Below are 22,262 nucleotides of genomic sequence, written 5' to 3' on the forward strand. Positions count from 1 at the left end.
ATCAAGTCATGAATCTTGGTGTGATTCTGGAGACAGACATTAGTTTCAGTAGTCATTTCAAAGCAGTAACTAAATCAGCATACTATCATCTCAAAAACATTGCAAGAATTAGATGTTTTGTTTCCAGTCAAGACTCGGAGAAACTTGTTCATGCCTTTATCACCAGCAGGGTGGACTATTGTAATGGTCTCCTCACTGGCCTTCCCAAAAAGACCATTAGACAGCTGCAGCTCATCCAGAAGACTGCATCCAGGATTCTGACTAGAACCAGAAAATCTGAGCATATCACACCAGTCCTCAGGTCCTTACACTGGCTTCCAGTTACATTTAGGATTGATTTTAAAGCACTTTTACTAATTTATAAATCACTCATTGACCTAGATCACCAGCAGGGTGGACTACTGTAATGGTCTCCTCACCGTAATTGACAAGTATGATCATTAGGATAGAGTCAGTTAGAAATACCAAGGGTTCACACAAAACAAGGGGAGTCCGCCTTTAGTTTTTATGCCGCCCACAGTTGGAATCAGCTTCCAGAAGATTATATTTGTGATGAAGAATTATGTATTTTTAAATATTGTGTCAGATCTGATGTGTTTAGATGTTAGTTTATTTTATTTGGATTGTGAACTCGTCTGTTTAGCTGTGCATTTATTTTTATGTATTCACTGTAATTTATGTAAAATCATTTTCTATTTTTAACTGTTTTAAATTAATTTTAAATCAATGTTTAAAGCATTTTCAAAGTTTTTAAGTTCCTTGTTTTACTTTTGTGATTATTATTATTTATTTTTTTCATGATTATTTTACTTTCTTTTATGTAAAGCACTTTGAATTACCGCTGTGTATGAAATGTGCTATATAAATAAACTTGCCTTGCCTTGCCTTGCCTTGCCTTGCCTTGCCTAATAATAGAAGATGGCCATATTGGGGTTGTATTAAATAATCTTTGTATTTTAGGGTTAAGGTTAATTTTACAGTGCAAAATACCTCAAATGTTTCTCAATGAAAACTAAATTTCAAAAACTAGAATAAATGGGAAGTATGACTATATTTTTCTGAGTATAAATATAGTCTAATTAACATTAATGTGTGTATCCTTTGTATGCATATGTAAATTTGTTTATTTTTATTTATGTGTTACCCCATTTGGTGGCGTGCCCCTGGATCCCGTTTGGACAGAGAAAGACAAGTAATATGTACGCTGCAATATCTTCATTTAAATACGTGTCAAACAAAAAAACAAGAAAGTGTGTCGTGTCATATCTGAATTTATACTTCAGTCAGACTCTTATTTTGAAATGAAGTTTAGTATTGAGCTGTCAAACAAAATTTGTGCCGCTACGAACTAGTTAATTATAAAATTCCCTTTACAGAGTTTTAAATGAATTTGGTGTCTTCGTAAGTAAATGTAAACAGTTTTGCCTTGTTTTTCTTCTGAAAATAACAGCTGTTGCAGTGGATTTAACGTATACTATTAATTGTGTATTAATCACTTATTTTTTAAATTGATGGCACTTTATTACTTATCTCAGAGTATTTTTTATCGGAGAGCGGCATCTGCTGATACAATCATAAACGACCTATTGTCATCACAACAGTCAATTATTGGCGTTTATTTGTTATTATAAAAGTATTATGTTGTATTATTATTATGTGCTGTTAATATGTATGTCATGTTTTTAACCTCATTCAGGTGCTCTTCTATAAACCAGAATGGGTAAAAAGAAGGGGAAAGATGGAAGTCCTCGAGCAGACAGCAGCACTGAGACAGCAGGTACATGTGTGACAGCTGCCCTGAACAATGAGATCCTGACAGTGATTTTAATCATCAAACTCACACATGATTCTCTGTAAGGGGTGTCCTGCACTCACATCCGGAAAGGAACAGAGCACAGCTTACTGAAGAAAGCCGGTCTGAATGAGCAATGGAGCTCGTGTCAAGACTGTGAGCCGGACAAACCTGTTGAACAGCAGATCTCTGAGGATGAACCTGTCTGAGTGAGTATATGTGTGTGGTTTTGAGTGTGTTGGGGGGACAGAGTTGGTGCTCAGGTGACTTACGACACATTGCTTTTGACCGACTGCACATAAACAATGTTGTGATCCTCGTCAGGGCTGCGGGAGATCGGAGAATCAGCATGCGATCAAGCACTACGAGACGCCTCGGTCTGAGCCGCACTGTTTAGTGCTCAGTCTGGACGTCTGGAGCGTCTGGTGAGTGACACACATCCACCTCCTCACTGAACTGTGACGGGGTGTGTGTGTTCAGACCTCTTACCTTCTGCTCCGATGTGCTGCAGGTGTTACATCTGTGATGATGAAGTTCAGTATTCCAGCACGGGGCAGCTGGTGCAGCTGATAACACACATAAGAAAACAAGTGCTGACCGATCCTGGCAAGAGGAACTCCAACAGAAGTAGAGGTTTTAGAGCCATTTGCACTTATATAATGACAGTAGTGATTGACCAATGAGTGTTTTTTAATGTATTTGTTTAAAAGAAGACCGAATAGCCGCTCTCAAAATTGACCAGTGCATGAAATAGTAACATGTTTTTGCCTGTAGTGTCTTTCCTTAAACAAAAGCATGCATTTGCATATATACTCCGCAGAAAGTAAGAAGGAAGAGAGCTTGGAGATAATTCCTGCAGAGCAAACGCTGGACGAAGAGAAAGAGAAGGAGGAGAAGCAGAAGAGAAGCTCAAAACATGATGACAGTCCCAAAAGACAGAAAGCAGCAGCCGCGGGAAGCTCTGGTGTCGTGAGCGTCAGGGGTCTCAGTAATCTGGGCAACACGTGCTTCTTCAATGCAGTCGTGCAGGTACAGATTCAGAGTTTGAGACGCTTCACATGAGAAACTGAAACACAAATGCATGTTCTGCAAACCCTGGTGTTCTCGTCTCTCTCTCAGAATTTATCACAGACACAGTTTTTGCGAGAGCTGCTGAACCAGATCACAGATGAGAAGAGCTGCTTCACCGTCACACCTGCACTGTCTTCTGAGCTGGTACTGATGCTGAGCCGCATTGTGTTCTTCTGGAGTAAAGCTTCATATAAACAGGATGATTTCACATTATCATTATAATTTCAGGAACCTCTTCAGATCCAGCTGGAAAGGCCCGGGTCGCTCACGCTGGCTATGTGTCAGTTACTGAATGAAGTCCAGGGGACCAAAAAAAATGTTGTGAACCCGAAAGATCTCTTCACACAAGTATGTAAAAAGTAAGTAGCCAAGCAAAAGTGTCCCCAGCACAGACGCCTCATATAATAACAAAAAAGTTCTGTCCTTAATAGATTTTATTATATTTATTTACTCTTTTGGTTGCTAGTTTGACAAGTTTTGCAATAGATAAAAAAACTGAAAGCCTCCAAAAATAATTAAAACGAATTCTACCCTACATTCAAAAGTTTGGGTGATTAAAGTTAGGTCAGTTTTATTTTAAAACTAATGTCTACTTTTAGTCTGCAAAAATGCAATAGCATGATCAAAAGTGAGAGTAAAGACATGTTACAAAATATTTCTATTTCAAATAAATGCTGTTTTGAATTTTCTATTCATCACATAATTCTGAAAATGATCCCAAATCAGCATATTAAAATCATGTTTAACGATGTAATGATGCTGAAAATTCAGCTTTCCATCACAGGAAAAAAATTAATTTTAGAATATATTAAAATGGAAACAGTTTTATTAAACTGCTATAATATTTCACAATATTCATGTTCTTTTCTGTGTTCTGTATGTAATAATGTTATCTGTTGTTGACAGAGCTCCACGCTTTAAAGGCTTTCAGCAGCAGGACAGTCAGGAGCTTCTGCGGTACCTTCTGGACGGCATGAGGGCAGAAGAACTGAAGGTATGAACCTTTAACAGGACGTGAACACAGACCAGAAGAAATGTGCATCAGCTCAGCAGTGGACTCATGTCTGCTTGTTTCCATCAATTCATTTGGCAATAAAGAATGTTTGAGACATTTAGTGTAACTGAGTCCTTCTGCTGTTTGTTTATTCCCTGTATTTTCCAGAGAGTTAAATCTGGGATTCTGGAGGCTTTGAAAAACTCTGGCAAAAGCTTAGAGGCTGAGCAGATGAAGAAGGTTATTAAAGGTACAAGTCATTATCAGATTACCAGAATGAAAAAGGATATATTTTAATGTAATATGAAACCATATCTATATCTTTGACTTTCTCTTGCATCGTTTTCACCAGAGTACGAGAAAAACGGTGCGCCCAAGAACTTTGTGGACCGAGTGTTTGGTGGACAGATGAGCAGCACAGTGATGTGTAAAGAGTGCAGAACTGTGTCTCTGGTGACAGAGATGTTTCTGGATCTCTCTCTTCCTGTAGCTGATGAGGTGAACTTCATATAGCTGCTTTATCCCTCATGTGAATATTCTGGGGAAGTGATCTGATTTGAGTGTTTTCTCCAGGCCTACAGGAAGAAGAATCAGAAGAGAGTCACCCAGTATCGCAGCAGCGTCAGTGATGATGGAGACCGAGAAAACACAGCATCTCTGGCCAATGGGAATGAAGACATGCCTACAGGAACAGGAAGCAAGTACCAGCAGAAGAAAGCAAAGAAACAGGCCAAGAAACAAGCCAAGGTGAAGACACACACACAGACACACTAGTTCAGATGGTCAGTAAAGTGGGAATAATCATGTCTTTGTAATTGTGTTATAATTAGTGGTACTCGTGTCAGTAAAGTGGGAATAATCATGTCTTATATATATATATATATATATATATATATATATATATATATATATAATATAAGCCAGACTCTTTAATTGCCAAAATGTGTACATTTAGTGTTAATGTCATTGGAATTTAACAAGACATTTTAGCTCCAGCTGTTTTCAATTTATTTTGTGAATTTTGTGTATGTAAGAATTAATGTTAATGTTCAGCTGTTTTCAATTTATTTTGTGAATTCTATATATATATATATATATATATATATATATATATATATATATATTATTATATATCAACCAGCTGTTTTCAATTTATTTTGTGAATTCTGTGTATGTAAGAATTAATGTTAATGTTAATTTATATAGTGTTTATTTTAGCAGAGAATGTTCATAATTTTTTTAGTTTATTTTGGGGATTTGTGTTTTGTTATTTTGTTGTTTATATTTTCATTTAATTTCATTATGTATTTTTTTGTTTGTTTTGAGTTGGTATTAGGTTGAATTAGATTAATAATTTATTTCAAAAAATGTTTAATTATTTTAGCCATTTATTGGTAATTGCTTTGGTCGATTAAAGCACAATTGCACATTTTAGCATCCTTTTTTCTTTTACATTTTTTGTATGAATTTTGGTTTTTTGTTTTTTTTTTTTTTTTTGTGTTTTTAGTATATTTGTAGTGTGTATAATATGGGCAGTAAAGTCACTTTGGACGCTCTGACCAATCAGAGCACGGATAGCAGCACTAATCCAGCGGATGCCTCCAATCAAAGTCTATCAGTAAATGGCAGCGCTGATGAAGAAGCAGGTGAAAACAGCCAGGAGAATCTGAGCCCTGAGAAACCTCCTGCTCTCTCACAAAATGAGGATGAAGATGACGAGGAATCCGAGCAAGAACATGCTACTTCTGTCAACAATCGCTTTAACGCCTTTTCTGAAGACCAGGCCTCTGAAGATGTGTCTGTAGAGGGAGAAACAGCACAAGATGTGAACGCAATTGAGGAAGATGATGGTGCTGACCAGCTTTGTGCTGAAGAGGATCGGTTAACAGAAGAACTGAATACTCTGTCACTAAAAACAGAAAGAGAGATGGAGAATGGAGATGAGGCCTCAGACGATGCGAAGGAATACACAGTATTGAATCAGGACCCTGAACTGGCCTTTCAGTCACTGGCCAGCAGGACATCGGCCGAGAAGCAGGAGTGTTCGGTGGAGTCCTGTCTGTATCAGTTCACTGAGGTGGAACACCTCACAGAGAACAACAGACTGATGTGTGTCACCTGCACAAAACGCCAGTCTGGACATAAAGCCGCAGACGGTACTGTGCTCCACTTTTACCATATCAACAGCTGATTTAGCTCACTCCAGTCTCCATTTTAAACAGCCCAATCTAGGGTTCACAAACATTTTGTCAGCTGAACCACTAAGACATCAACTATTTACTTAGTATTTCTCCAATTTAATAATACTGGTATTGTTAATGATATTGGTTAAATGTTGCATGACTTGCAAGTGAACATAAGATATCACTTTGTTTCTTCTCTCGTTTTATTCTACAGTGGGTCTGCATGACTTGGCCAAAAAATATATATTGTGATTATTTTGTCATATTATGATTTCTACATAAATCCACTGCTGAGACATCCAGACAAAAAGAACAAAGACTCTGTTACTAATGGAAATATTAACTTTTAATATGTTTTTAATGGAATCTCTAGAAGAAGAAAAAAACTAGCACTACAAGTTACAATACAAATATTTATTCTTCCACTTCAAATGTTCAAACCCTTGAGATTTTAGTGTCAATTTTTATGCAAATTGAAATATTTTGCAGTATAAATGTTTCAGCTATTTTTTTTAATCTTATTTGCAATCATTTAATACATTAAAGTATATGAAATATTTATTATATTTATTTTATATTATTTTTAATTTTTTTTAGTTTTTTTCTGTTTTGTCTTTTGTGTTTTTTTGATGGGACTTTATTCATGCCTGACCACTTTCATATTTTAAATTGACCAAAAATCATTGCGCACCATTTGTCTGTATTTGCTGCTGTGCAGTGTTTTGAATCTCCTGAAATGAGCTGTTTTTTAGTAATTGAACACAACAGTTCAGAAACCTCATTTGTGAAAACATAGCTTCTAAACGGATTCTGTTGTTGTTGTCAGGTAAGAAAGCTGTTTACAGAGATGCTCTGAAGCAGATGTTGATCTCTGATCCTCCAGCAGTGCTCACGCTCCACCTGAAGAGATTCCAGCAGGTAAAACACCTTGTTCATAAACACATTCAACACCATTAACTCGAACAAATTTGCTCGGAGACCCTTTATTTAGTCATTTCTTTGGCTGTAGGTCGGATACAGTGTTTGTAAGGTGAACAGACATGTGCGGTTCCCTCAGATCCTGGATCTCGCTCCATTCTGCTCGTTAAACTGCAAGGTGAGAAAATGATTGTTGGTTTTCACAACACTTATCCATCCTTGCATCACTCCTTGGGTTCTGGGTTCAGTAAACTCACTCAAAACTGGTTCAGACTCGCAGATCAGCAGAGCCTCAAGCCCTGTTACCCAGATGTGTGTTTGTGTTTTTAGGGAGTGAAGAAGGGCGAGATGCGAGTGCTGTATAGTCTTTATGGTATAGTGGAACACAGTGGCACCATGCGGTCAGGACATTATACAGCCTACGTCAAATCACGACCCTCTACGTGCAATTATGTACAAAATGGACTCGATGCTGGTTGTGAGTATCTGTGCTGTCGAGGAGGTTTCGATGAGCTTTATGGATTTATATGACCATGCATTAATATTGGAGGCCGGAAAATCAGTTTGTGTGTGCTTGATGCAAATTGCATTATAAAGTGACATTTTGATTATTATCTGTTTCTAACCCTCATCTCGTGGCAGGTCACGCTGAGGCCAGTAAAGGATCATGGTTTCACATCAGCGACAGCAGCGTCCATCCTGTTCCAGAGGCCAAAGTGCAGAGTTCCCAAGCCTACCTCCTGTTCTACGAGAGGATCTCCTAACATCGCATGAGGAATTATCTTCAAAACAAAGGGCTGCTGGTGCTTCATTCCGACTCGTGCTGCTGGGAAATCCTGTTAAAACACACTGCAAATGAATTGAAAACTTGAATCAGAATTGTTTCTATGAGCATCATCTTTTATTTTTTCTCTCTGATATCAGCTGTTGTTCAGGGGAAGTTTTAATTCATGCAGAACTTACTTGGGATCTGTTTTTTAATAGAGTTAATAATTTTCAGTGGTGATTCAGAAGCGATGCATTATTTTTTCTTACCTCTAGATCATGATAGAACGGTTTGATTAGGCTTTGGTGTGGTTGTTTGCCTCATACAGCGTTTCTCAAAGTGTATTCAAGTATCTGCTGCCAAGACTGATAGTCATTTTGCATGAATCTCATGAAGAAAAGTCATATTCCACCCCAATATTAAAGGTATATAATTAATTCTCATCGTTATAAAGAAGTCTTATTTTTATTTATGTTTACTAAATGATCACAGACACATTTTTAAATGGTATCAGTGTTAAAACTGTATTTAAAAATGCCACAATCTAAATAAATAATGGTTTTAAGAATAAGCATTTTATATGCGAAATAGTCAAACTATATTTTCGTTTTATTTTGGGTTGAAATATGACCGACATTACAGAATTATCTTTTTTATTTCTAAAATGTAAAACTAAATTGTATTTTTTGTAATATATTTATTGCAATATAAATATATATTGGTATAATTCAATATAATGGCAGATGTTTTGTTTTCTAACATACTGAGAAGGCTTAAAATACAAATAAATAAAACCTTTCACTTCTCAAAAGCGTCTGGACGTCTTTTGTCAAAACAATACTTTGTGTTGTACAAGGAAACAGAATATTATTATTGGGCGGTACCATTTTTTACGTATTAATAGCTACGTATTATAAAATGACACTTCCTCAAGGGGGCGCTCGACGGCTCAACAATCTCAGAACTCCATGAAGCTGCGCTCAAATATTAATACGACTTACGTTCATAAGAAGAAACTTGTGTGCTAAAAACTTTCAATCTGATGAATGATTTCCATGTACATCAATATCTGTCACACACACACACACACACACACACACAAATACTAAAAGAGATAAAGTAAAGAGTTAAAATTAAAAATTTTGTAATTTGTTTAGTTTAATATTTTAATTTTTGTATTGTAATTCCTGGCCAATAAGATAGGATTCCTTAATGTATCCCTTCAAAGAATTTTCCCTCACTCTAGTTTCGTTTTCTTTCGCTATGGCGGGAGTTTAGAACAGAGCACGAGAGGGAACGGTCTCCACGGTAACCATCTAAGCCGGAAGTGCTGGGCTCACTCGTAAGCAACAACAACTGATAAAAACAAATGAAATCTACTCTGCATTCAGTTAATAAAAGCATACAGTTTATTTAACGCCCCAGCGTGGGACGGAAATGCAAATGTTTTGTCAATGAGATTCACCGACGTCAAGTAACGTTACTGGTGAGTTTTGTCCGATGCACTGATTTAAATTTCCATGTTAATACCATTATATATGTATGTATGTATGTATGTATATATATTGCAGAGTTTTACCTGACCAAAAACATGTGAATGTTATTAAATTACTATTTAGCTATAGTTAAGGTTAAACAATACTTTGTTTTGTCTGTCAATCTATCTATTTATCTATCTGACTATTTGTCTGTCTGTTCTCTATCTATCTATCTATCTATCTATCTATCTATCTATCTATCTATCTATCATCTGTCTTTCTGTCTGTTCTCTATCTATCTATCTATCTATCATCTGTCTGTCTATCTCTCTATCTATATCTATCTATCTATATCTATCTCTATCTATCTATCTATCTATCTATCATCTATCTGTCTGTCTGTCTGTCTATCTATCTATCTATCTATCTATCTATCTATCTATCTATCTATCTATCTATCTATCTATCTATCTGTCTGTCTGTCTGTCTGTCTGTCTGTTCTCTATATCTATCTATCTATCTATCTATCTATCTATCTATCTATCTATCTATCTATCTATCTATCTATCTATCTATCTATCTATCTATCTATCTATCATCTGTCTGTCTGTCTGTTCTCTATCTATCTATCTATCTATCTATCTATCTATCTATCTATCTATCTATCTATCTATCTATCTATCTATCTATCTATCTATCTATCATCTGTCTGTCTGTCTGTTCTCTATCTATCTATCTATCTATCTATCTATCTATCTATCTATCTATCTATCTATCTATCTATCTGTCTGTCTGTCTGTCTGTCTGTCTGTCTGTCTGTCTGTCTGTTCTCTATATCTATCTATCTATCTATCTATCTATCTATCATCTGTCTGTCTGTCTCTCTCTCTCTCTCTCTCTCTCTCTCTCTCTATCTATCTATCTATCTATCTGTCTTAGTAATGTCCAGGTCAGTGATCTGTCCCCTGAGTGTAGGGGCCACGGCTCCGGAGTCTCTCTCCGTCTTACAGCGGCGTCTTCAGACAGCGGAGCAGCAGACGGAGGAGTTAGTGAGGAGTCTGGGCTCTTTGGGAGCGTCTGCAGATCAGCTGCTCGTCAACTCTTCAGACGGGAGCTCCTCTACGCGTCCCATCAGTCCCGTGAACATCCACCGGGCCCTGAGTGCCGCAGGAGAGGGTTTGCTGTGGAGACAGTGTGAAACGCTGGTCGCGCGCGTGTGCAGATTAGAAAGTGTTTTGCACGCTCTGAAACTCACCACCTTCCGCCTGGAGACGGACAGACAGCTCAATCCATCCAACATGGGTCAGTCTTCAGTGGTGCATGTGAATCTAAATGTGAATTATGCATCACAGCAGTATGAAAAATGGATACTTGAGGTTTGCAATACATTTCATTTACCAGTCTTATTAAATTATTAGTGTTTTTAAAATTGACTTTAGAAGAGCATTAGATAACAATAGAGGAACCCAAATGTAAAAACAGGGTAAATGAGCATGCACAATAAAATATATTAAAAAAATAATAATAATCAATAAAAAAATCTAATATATATATATATATATATATAGGCTGGTAACCACTGTGGTACCAATATAACATCCCTGTTTTTTATCTTTTCAAAAAATTTACTGTAACTTATTTAGTTTTGAAGGTTTATTCAACTTTATTTTAAAGGTTTATTAAACATTTCAGAAATGTATATTTTATTTTATATCGCAGTAAATACCTGTAGTAGCAATTGTACCAAGATGTGAGCAAAACCTAACAAAATCTTCCAAAACCTACTTTTATACTGTAAAAACAGTATAAAATAAACTGAATAAAGTCATTTTTTTAGTATAGTATTTTTTGTTTGTTTTTGTTTAGTATAGTTATAGTATAGTTTATAACTAGCAATGAAAAGTCTATGAAAAGTCCCCATTAGGATAACTAAGCAAACGTGTGTGTGTTAGAGAGTTTTACAGTAATTTGGTCAGCGTGCATCTGTGGGAGCAGTTTCCAGTGTTTGTAATTTCCGTCTGTGTGTAGTGCATCTGCAGGAGCGATTAACCGCACTGCAGGAGCAGCATGAGGAGGAGCAGCGCTCTTCACGGCGGGAGGTGCTGCAGTTACAGGATGAGCTTCAGCAGGCCTGTGAGCAGAGACAGGAGGCGCAGCGGGAGGTGCTCAGACTCAGGGAGGCGCTGGAGAACACCACCTCTGCTAAAGTAAAACAGCTCATTGGCTCATATTAATTAAGAGACTGCATGAAATGTTTGTGTCTAAAGATTATTAAATGAACCCATTCAGTTTTCAGGTGAAATGGTAACTAGTATTTATTTATATATTTATATATTTTCAAGCAGTGTTTTTAGTGTCGTTTTTAGAAAACTTTTATAGTTTTTACTAATTAATTATAAATTAATTTAATTTATTAATTAATTATTATTTTTGAATTCATTATTTTTTTTATTTTACATTCATTTTTAGTAATTCTGTTATGTGCATTTGTCATTTTTGTTTGTTTTTATTTTTTCCTAAATATTTTAATATTAGTTTTTATTTTAGTTTTATTTCAGTAAGTAATTTTAGAACTACAAGGTAATACTAAAAGGTTTTTTTTTTCAACTAATCAGCCTAATTTCACTTTCAGATTTTTTTATTCTAATTAACAGAAATGTTTTACGATAACAGCAGTTTTCAAATAGAGTGTATATTAATGTTTTTCCCAGTTAAACCAATGAATCTTTATAATGTCATAAGTAAAATAGTCTATTTCTATGTCAATTGATAGTTCTTGACCTCTGAAACTGTTCGCAGATGGCGCAGGAGACCACAGCACTCTTGGAGGCTGAGCAATCCCACAATGCACTGCTGCTGAGAGTGAATGAGATGGAGAGAGTGGTGGAGAGGGAAAGAAGACAGGTAAACTGACAAAAAGACTAGTAAAGGTTCACATCGTCTCATTTATCTTGATCTTACTTCTTATCTGATTGATAAATGTACTGAAATGATCTTGAATCATGTGTCTTGTTGAGAAGAGGCTGCTTCTAAATGATCAGACCTTCACCTGATGGACGATAAAATTGGCCAAAACAAATCAAGACATTCATAAAATGCCTAATTTAAGTGTTCTGCCCACTGTTTGCTGGTGTCTTGTCAGGTGGAGGTTCTTCAAGCAGACTGTCACGCCTTACGTACTGATGGACGGGAAAACAGGGCGGAGCTAAAGAAGAGGGAGGAGCAAATTCTGGGCCTGGAAAGAGAGTGTTGGGAGCTTCGAGACCAATCCGGTCAGAAACATCAGAAACACTGAATTAGGGGACATTTTAAACTATGTCTATGCTACAGCATGTCTGTTGGTTGTGAAACTAAAGTGTTTTGTTTCCTCTCAGGAGTGAAAGAGACTCTGATATCACAGCTGACCAAAGAGATCAAGGTACGAGAACATGTGAGAGAAGCACTGACAGCGGGAATGACACGTCTCATGATGTTTTATGTGTGTTTAGAGTGTGAAGACGGCTCTGCAGAAACAGCAGCAGGAGAACAGCAGACTCATCAGAGATGGACGAGACCTCAGAGCAGCTGCAGATCAAGTCCAGGTACACAAACACACACCCACACACTCCGTTGGCGTAATGGTTTTAATACTGTCCAAACTGCAATTTCTGTCGCCATACACCAACCCTACACCTAAACCTACCCTTTACAGAAGGACAAGGATTTCAGATATTGCTATCTTTGTGGGGACATTTTGTCCCCATATTGTAGAGTTTACTAGGACCAAACACACACACACACACACACACACACACACACACACACTCACACACACACACACACATGTGATCTATTTAGCATTATATAATTATGTCAGCTCAACAAACTGAACATACTGCCATTGTACAAATTTGGATTAGAGCAATAGTTCCCAATTTTGTTTGGTCACATCTCTGTTTGAAAGTAGTGTTTACCCGTGTTTATCTAATTGTCTTGTTGTTTTGTATTATATTTTATTATATTTTATGGTACTAGGGGGGAAGTGTGGAAAAGTGTGAATGACAAACTTTGCTCTTCTGATGTTAATAAGTGTGTACTTGTCATCAATGAAGTTTATCAGAAGAAGTTAACCTCTCTATTTCTGTCAGGTGTTGAATGAAGAGTTAGAGGTTCAGTGTTCAGAGCTGAGCACCGCACTTCATTCATTAACACTGGAAAACACTCGACTACAGACAGAACATCACTGCAAAATTAAGGTATTTCAATTCAGTTTCAGTTTTAATATCATTTGATAGCATGAAAAACAATGGTACATTGGAACTGGGAAGGTGTCATAAGAAACAAAATAAGAATAATAGTAATAGTTAACTGTATTTAGCAAAAAAAGTGATTCAGAAAGATAAAGATGGAAAATAATACTAAATATGCCAGCAATCCTGAACCGGAGTTCTGCTGATATAGATGGTATTTCTCTCACACACTGCTGGGAATGTGTTGTTTGTTCAGGCGGAGCGAGATCGTGTGTCTAAACATCTTCAGGAGCAGGTTCTGCTGTTAGACACAGCCAGAAGGAACATCCAGGCTGAACTACAGGGCACCGTATCGGAGAAACTCGCCCTGCAGAAAGAGCTGTGAGATACACACACAAATTCACAACACGAAATCATTCACAGCGGGGGGGGATCACGACCCACAGCAGGAAAAAGACAAACACTTCCAGTGTCTTTTGTTGGTGACTCCAAGTGAACGCAACCGTATTTTGCCTCAAATTCATCTCACTTTGTAGATTGTTATGCTTAGGCTGATGGCAACGTGTTGCATGATCCTTGAAAACCAAAAGTAAATATGAAGAAAATATGACTGTAAATCACAGTTCTGACATAATGTACTGTAAATGAGATCAGGATTGTAATGTTTGTGATCATCAGCTCTTTTAATTTCTCTCAAAGGGAGGCACTGAAAGCAGATCATGCCAAACTGCAGCAGAGTTCCACCGTTGCCCAGGAGACAGCTGTCAATCATCAGCAGATGCTGGAACGCACCATCCAGAGGCTTCAGGGGGAGCTCAGCTGCGCCGTGAGAGATGATCAGATAAAGAGTGAGGTCAGCTGAAAGTTCAAAGAAAGGACTGCAATGTTGTTTAAATGTATAATGAAACAGATAAACAGAAATTCTGATCGGATGAATCGCATTTGAAACATTTTTTTGTTTGTTTATTATTATTATTATTATTATTATTAGTAGTAGTAGTAACATTTTTATATTGTTATATTATATTATATTATAAATTTAATAATAATATGTATAAATTATATATGACAAATTTTTATATATATATATATATATAGATATATATATATATATATATATATATATATATACACACACACACACATTATATATGTATTATAATTATTAGCATGATTAAAAGTTTTTTAAGAATAAAATGTTTTTAATAATGTTAATAATTTTTATAATTAGTGACAATAACACATGTTGTAATAATAATAATTTTTATTTGATTAAATTATACGTTATATAATTAATTTACATATACATATTATACAATGTATTATAATTATTAGCATGATTAATTTTATAATAATATAATTATAGTATTAAAATGTTATTAAAATTATAACACAATATTTCATTTATTATACATTATACACACACATTACATAATGTGTTGTAATTATTAATGTGTTTTGTTTTTTTTTTTCATGTATTTTTTTTTTTTTTAATGGTTTTATTTTTTTTTAAGCAGCCATTTTCTTTCTCATGTTGAACACAAAAGAAGATATTTTTAAAGAACCAAACAGTTGTTGGTCCCCATTGACTTTCATATATACTATGGAAGTCAATGGAAATCATCAACTGTTTGATTATGACAGGAGGGTGAGTAAATGGTGACAGAAACGTTTTTGGGTGAACTCTCCCTTTAACATTTGTAAAAACACTGTGCCACACAACCATTTGTGGCCCATTGCTTAAATGAGCTCTTTATTTCCAAATCTCAGATGAACTCTGCAATCATCTCGCTGGAAAAGGAGAAGAACATTCTGGAAACACAGCTGTCGGAGATCAAGGTACTGTACTGCTGACCAAATGTGAGGTCACTTCCAGTCTTTCTCTAGTGCATTCAGGAGGTCAGAGTTTTACTGAATTTCATTTCTTCTCCTGCATTTGCTGGATATAAAATGGAGCTCATTTCACCTGTTACAGTGACTCCACTACAACAGTTACCATAAACATCCACTTCATCCCTGTGATTGACAGGTGGAGTTGACCGTGGTGAACTCAGCACTGCAGAAACATAAAGAGGAGAACAAGGAGCTGATGGAGAGCCTGGCAGCCTTGGAGCATCAGCAGGTTTGAGATCAGAAGATCACAGAGTCAGATGCACGTCAAAGGAAAGTGCGCTTGTAAGTCTCTCTCTCTCTCAGGTAACTCATCGTCAGGTCGAACAGATGCTCTGGGACACGACAGACAGCAAGAACAAACTGGCCTACGAGAAGGGCAAGTTGCGGGTCTGTTTCACACAGACACACACATTTTGTATGTGTATGGATTTATTGCACACATTTTGCACAGTGTGACATAAAATGATGCTTGAACAGTCATATGATGAACACACACATCATATGTCAGAAACACACACCGGGCTTCAAATAAACAGGCTGTGTGTGTGTGTTTAAACAGGCACGAGTGCAGCAGATTGCCGCTGACCTGAAGACATTGAAAGCAGAATGTGCTCAACACTGTCAGAGCAACACTGCACTGCAGAACAGTTATACACAGGTAAACACACACAGACTGCTGCTGTTTCACAAGCTCTGTGCCTCTCAGGTGTGTGAAACTGAACTGCATGAATGCAGAAAAGCAACCGATAAAAACTGGTAAAAATTCTCAGACTGTTTATTGATTAAAGGGCTCATATCCCGAGGACGCAGATTTACAGACATCTTTTGAGATCAAATAGTTTTCTGCATTTCTGCCCCAGTCCAAAAATACAGCCTATTATAAATCAACTAAATTATAAATATACTTAGCAACAAAGAGACTTCATTTGGAAATCACAAGATTTCTGTATTGCCAAGCCATTATTACAGTTCTGGCTGATACCTGACAAGCCAATAATTATTTTCTAATGATATTAGATTCAATAAAGAAAACACTAAAAACCATATTCAGTCGTTTTAAATGCTTTAAGTGCATGTTAAACATCACAGCATTATAATATACAGTATGCAAATGGATATTTATTTAGAGGTTACATTTAACAGTGTTATGAAATTATTTGAAATATCTATACGTCCTGGCATTAACTGACATGGTACCATCATAACTTGCATCCCTAGATTCTATGCATTAGAAAGCAAAACATATGACAATATTTAACACTCATGCTGTGTTTCGAATTGTAGCCTGCCGAGTCACAACAAAGTAATAAAAGCAGAACCGAGGATGTGTGCGTCACATTTCAGTGCTGATTGTTTTATGCTTTTTAAAGAGCCTGTAATAGAATTAGTATTTAAAAACTGTGTGAGAGCGTAGGGTGCAGAATAGTGACATAAAACAAAATAATGGTTGGTTTTTGGAATGAAACTTTAAGGACTTTAGGAATAAATATGAAATAATAAATAATGCATGATATGACCCCTTCAACAAGTCAACTACTGAATATTTAACACTCTTTCTGTATCGTTCTCAGGCGCAGAGGGAAAATCAGACATTAAAAGAGCAACTCTTCACACTACAGCAACAGCACAGAGACACGGTGAGGGATTCAAAGAAAGACAATTGAAACCTAAGAGCTGAATTAACAAAAGTTTTTCTGTTTTTGTGCATAACAGAATGAAGTAGCTCAAACTCTGGAGAATGTCCTGTCGTCTCACGCTCGTCTGCAGCAGAACACACAAACACTGCATGCAGAGCTGAGAGAAAGAGAGCAGGAACTACACACACTCAGGAGAGAGAGGTGTGTGTGTGTGTGTGTGTGTGTGTGTGTGTGTGTGAGACTAAGAGGACACACATCGGATTAGAGGAAAAGGGTCATTGCAACTTAATAGGGTACTCATTTTTTGTGTGCTACTGGCAGCTGTCTTTGACTTGTGGGATGGATGCAGCATTAGTTCCCGATCCCACTGCAGTATCCCAAGTGCTGTATTCACAGTCAGCCATGGGTAAAGGAATAGTTCAGACAAAAATGTACATTTGCTGAAAATTCGAGTTCATCCAAGATACAGTTTCATCATAACAGATCTGGAGAAATTTAGCATTACATCACTTGCTCAGCAATGGATGCTCTGCAGTGAATGGGTGCCGTCAGAATGAGAGTCCAAACAGCTGATAAAGACATCACAATAATCCACACCACTCCAGGCCATCAGTTAACAACTTGTGAAGCTAAAAGCTGCTTATATGAAATAGATAGACACTTGAAAGCTCAAATAACACTTTTTTTTGTATGAAACAATTATGAGAGTGCTTAAATATTTGCTCATTTCTGGAGAATGTCTCGCCCCATAGACTTCCATTATAAGTGCATTACTGTAAACATGGTCTTTGTCTAAGTCAGTGATTGTTTGTAGTAATCCGCATCACTGTATGTTGTGTGTTTGTCAGACTGCAGGCTATGAAAGAGATTCAGAGGCTTGAAGCTGAACTAGAGAATCTCAACGCAAGGAACAATGAGGTTAAACGCACACAAACACTCTGATGACCAAATAAACAAGAGATGAGATCGAGGAGTTTAACTGTTTACATGCTCACATTTTTGAAGGTTGAAACTTTGCAAAAAGCACTTGATGAAGCTCAACTGGACAACAGGAAACTTTCCCAGAGTTTAGAGCAGGCCTTACAGGAAAAGCACAATGCACTAGACAAATTAAACACCCTCAGCGAGAGGTGAGGGAATGTGATTTTATGGTTTATAAACCTCCATGTTTTCTTGAGTTTACATTGTACATGACTGCATCAGCAGGGAGGCGGAGCTTAAAGAGGCGAGAGCAGAGATTCGGCGATTGACAGAACTTGTAGATTCACACAAGAGCTTGCTCAAAAGGGAAAAAGACTCTGGGAGAAAGTCAGCACAGAGGGTAATGTTCAATAAATGATGTATTTTGATAATTTTGTAAATTAATTAGTTACATCTTGCAAGGTAGATTTTAATGTACAGCATTTACCGTTATATCTAAATGCTTTATAAATACATTTGAATTTGATTCAGTTCTACTTTGATTCAACTACAGCTGAAGAAGGCGCTAAATGATGCATCGGCAAAGTCAGGTGACCTCTCACGAGCCAATCAGGAGCTTGGAGAGAAGGTGTCTCAGATGGAGAAGCTTATATCCCATCTGAAGTCTCAACTGAATCAGTATCTGGGCAACAGAACAGCACTGAATCACTCTCTAAGAATCAAGGTGTGTCATTTTACTGGATACAGGCTCTCTCACTGTAGCAATAACATCCCAGAATGTTTTTACATCGTCTTTGCCTTCCCGACAGGATTTGGAAGCAGAAATTAAAAGTCTTGAAGAAGCAAAGGATGAATATAAGAGGAGGAGTCATGAACAGGTATACGTTACAAACAAGTGAAAATGGCCTCTCTAAACGTTATGCTAAATCAAATATTTTCAAAACCAATAGCTGATGTTTGTTTTTTTTTGAGTGACTACTCTTGTCTTAATCCAATAAAGAATTATGTATCATATTTGATAAATGACATTCTAAGGCCTCTACATAATTTACAGAATTAATACTGTCCCAAAAAAACTTTTCTGTAGGATCTACTGCATGTCTTCTGCCCCCTTGTGGATTATCCATGTAAATCAATAAGTAGAAAAGCTTGCGATATCATTTCTAAATGTTGGCCTCAACTTGCAATACATGTTATTGGCATAATATATAATATATATTATTACATATACTTATTCCTTGCAGAATAAATACGTTTAAGTATTATGCATATTAACAGGAACTGATTTATTTAAAAATGTATCACCTGAATGTATTTTAGAATTTTTGTCTAGTGTACATCTGAAATGTCTTTAATAACCTTTTGTTAAGTGTATAATTTATTCAGAGATCGCCATGAAAATAGTCTTGATGCTGGCATGGCGTTAAAAAGTGAATAAATAAATAAATAAATAATAACAGGAACATTGTTCATCCAACTTGATTTGAAGTTTAACCATAATAGTCTTGAAAACTATTGTTGAAGGCAGAGAATTAGTACACAATCACTGCTTTAATAGCTTGAGCAGCTTAAAATGTTGTATTTCTGAATTCACCCTTTGAAACACTGCTGATAAAAATATTAGAGCTAAAACCAAAGAAAAATGGGATAATCTGACTATAACCAACATCCTGACTAATCCCTGCTAAAGATGATATCTCAGAGTGTGTTTTGTGTGTGTTTCAGTCTCAGTCTTTGCTGCAGCTGCGTTCGGAGATGCTTTCTCTCCAGTCTGAGCTGCAGTGTCTGTCCTCCACTCAGCAGGGGGAGCTACAGGCCGAAAGAGAGCTCAATCGTACGCTACAGGAGAAATGTCTGGTCAGCGCTCTCTTGTTCACCTTTAATCTGTGGCCCTGTCCCAAATGTTGACCTCAGCCCCCATGGTCCTTGTGCAATTACATGCACTCATAAAATCAGGAAGCTCCATTTCTGCCCATGTCCATCTCTTTCTCAGATTATTTGCTTTGGGGTTCTCTATCCATATCTTTTTATTTGCTTCCTCTGTTGCTTGCAGTATCAGCAAGCTGCAGTTCCCTTCATCTTCCTGTCTGTAACGCCCTTCAGGGCATCAATACTGCAAGACCAACAAAGTGCTGGAGAACTTCCATTATGTAAATGAATAATCAGGGGTTTTGTGCTGAATGCTGCCGTTATGTGTGTGCAGCAGCTGGAAGAGAGTTTGAAACGGCTCCAGGACGAGAGGGATGAGGCAGAAGTGAGACTCAGGGAAGTTTGTCTGGAGTCACAGCAGGTAAACAAACCCCTGCAACATCCGTTTATACATGAGGAATAATAATCGAGAAAAATAATGTGTCTGAATGCTGTTGTGTTTCCAATGAGCGTGTCTCTTGTTCCAACATTGTGAAATTGATGCTGGAAACAGTGTCAGATTTCGGGTTGCCGCCTCCTTCTCTGATCAGAGCCAGTGTTGAAATCATGCAAGCTCTACAGAGGATGCCTCTCATTTTCGACTTTGATTTGATTCCTTCGTTTCCATCCCGCTTCTCTGTTCCTCAGATCACAGAGAACATGGATGAGGACCACAGAGGGCTCTGCCCTGAATCTGAGAGCTTTAATGGCCAGACAGAAGCACAAAAACTTACAAAGAGCTTGAGCAATACGGGAAAAGACGCCACACGGTCCACTCCAGCTCAGGTAGCAAATGAGAATACAAAATCATTCAAATATTTTGTTTGAGATCCATTAGAAAAGCTCCTAAAAAGTCAATGATTAATTGTACAGAAGAATTTTAACTTAAGAAAATAAATTTTCAAATGCTTTTTTTTTTAAATGGAATTTAAAAGGATTTTTTTATTTATAATTTTGATACATTTTACAATTTTTCTAAATAAATATACACTAGTGTTCAAAAGTGTGGGGTCAGTAAGATTATTTTTTAAAGAGTCTAATACTTGTATTCAGCAAGGATGCATTAAATTAATCAAAAATTTGTTATAGAAAAGATTTCTCTTGGTTTCCACAAAAATATGAAGCAACACAACTGTTTTTAACACTGAGAAAATCAGCACATTAGAATGACTTCTGAAGGATCATGTGATAATGAAGACTGGAGTAAAGGAATAAATTACATTTTAAACTATATTTAAATAGAAAACAGAAATTTTACGTTGTAATAATATTTCACAATATTACTGATTTTACTGTATTTTTTATCCAATAAAATCTTTCAAAATTGTTTTTTTATAAATTTTTCCCCCATAAAATTCTACCAAACTCAGACTTTTTAATGGTAGTTTATATTAGGGATACAGAAAAAATCTAGATACAGATATATATTTGTCCAAAGTGTCTATTTTTACATTTAGTCATTTAGCAGACGCTTTTATTTGACATTTAAATTCATTCAGCTTGCTCTCAATGACATCTCTGGTCTTTCTGTGTGTTTTTATTTCTGACCTGAAGGCTGTTCTCTGTTTTTAGACTCGCGTTTGCTTTTCTGACCCTGAACTGGAGCCCTGGGCCTCAGCACTACAGCGCTGGGAGATCAAGAAAGAGCTGGGACGCGTCGCCGGCAGTTACAAACCCACAAGACATGTACGTGCGCTGACCACCTGAGAACAGCCTCCACGGAGAAGCGCATCACAGACTCACAGATCATGCATGTAATCGGCTTGGAAAAATTCAGTTATCTACAGTAGGTGTGTTTGTATGCAAATACATATCAAGCATATTTAAAACATGTATTTTATTGCTTGAAACTAAAAAGTGCACTTGCAAAAATACACTGTCTGTGTGTGTGTGGTCTGCTCATGAAATAAAGTGGAAACAGAGCTGCACTTTATGATCACGTGCCCTAATTACTCACGAATTGCTCATGTTAAACATGTTTGTTCCCTGCAGCCCGCAACAAAGTTATTCAGTTACAATATAATAAGGTCAAACTCTTATACCTGCAAAATGAAACTCCAGAAAGTACAAATATGACTGCAAGGGAGGTGAGGTCTTGCTGTAAGAGAGGGACAACCTCTACTTGTCTGTATATTGCATTATTGTATTTATATAATTGTTTTTAGTGGTGTATCTTTTTTTATTGGTATATCTTTTTTTGTCATGCCAATAAAGCTATTTGAGCCTGAAAAGACATTAATATAGCAATTGCAATAGAATAGATTTTTTTTCTTTTTTTATTTTTTTTTTTTTTTTTTTGTTTTATTATTTTTTGCTTAGTTGAGTTGAATTTTGCTTAATTGTGTGTGTGTGTATTTTTTTTTTTTTATCTTTTTGATAGTATTATTTGTATTTTTTATTTATATTGTCTATTGGATTATGGTTTTTTAAAATATGTTGTGAAGGGAATTTATGAATTAATTGCTCAAAAAT

General features: G+C 36.5%; 2 protein-coding genes across 4 annotated transcripts; both read left to right on the forward strand.

Moving 5' to 3' along the window:
- Positions 1-1,330: 1,330 nt before the first annotated feature.
- On the forward strand, positions 1,331-8,382 carry LOC109070435 (ubiquitin carboxyl-terminal hydrolase 16-like). Its single transcript, XM_042740244.1, is given in 17 exon segments — positions 1,331-1,401; positions 1,697-1,777; positions 1,859-2,043; positions 2,117-2,217; positions 2,304-2,419; positions 2,613-2,821; positions 2,912-3,007; positions 3,092-3,222; positions 3,770-3,857; positions 4,026-4,107; positions 4,210-4,355; positions 4,431-4,604; positions 5,365-6,013; positions 6,867-6,958; positions 7,050-7,136; positions 7,289-7,436; positions 7,601-8,382. Coding segments are annotated over 16 exon segments (2,487 nt in total). The 5' UTR covers positions 1,331-1,401; positions 1,697-1,716; the 3' UTR covers positions 7,723-8,382.
- Positions 8,383-8,944: 562 nt separating this feature from the next.
- ccdc150 (coiled-coil domain containing 150) lies at positions 8,945-22,054 on the forward strand. Of its 3 annotated transcripts, none has more exons than XM_042740146.1 (25): positions 8,946-9,210; positions 10,142-10,504; positions 11,231-11,409; positions 12,002-12,106; positions 12,345-12,474; positions 12,577-12,620; positions 12,691-12,783; positions 13,330-13,437; positions 13,688-13,812; positions 14,131-14,284; positions 15,202-15,270; positions 15,461-15,553; positions 15,628-15,711; positions 15,884-15,982; positions 16,896-16,961; positions 17,038-17,162; positions 17,810-17,879; positions 17,964-18,091; positions 18,165-18,282; positions 18,436-18,606; positions 18,692-18,760; positions 19,608-19,739; positions 20,086-20,172; positions 20,439-20,576; positions 21,363-22,054. In XM_042740146.1, the coding sequence occupies exons 2-25, from the start codon at positions 10,144-10,146 to the stop codon at positions 21,495-21,497; spliced, it is 2,883 nt and encodes a 960-aa protein (XP_042596080.1). In that variant the 5' UTR covers positions 8,946-9,210; positions 10,142-10,143; the 3' UTR covers positions 21,498-22,054. The 3 variants fall into 3 exon arrangements, with proteins under 3 accessions (XP_042596082.1, XP_042596080.1, XP_042596081.1); XM_042740147.1 differs by having other exon boundaries at positions 18,168-18,282; XM_042740148.1 differs by lacking the exon at positions 19,608-19,739 and having other exon boundaries at positions 8,945-9,210.
- The last annotated feature ends 208 nt before the right edge of the window (positions 22,055-22,262 follow it).

Source organism: Cyprinus carpio, chromosome B15 (assembly GCF_018340385.1).
Source record: "Cyprinus carpio isolate SPL01 chromosome B15, ASM1834038v1, whole genome shotgun sequence".
NCBI lineage: Eukaryota > Metazoa > Chordata > Actinopteri > Cypriniformes > Cyprinidae > Cyprinus > Cyprinus carpio.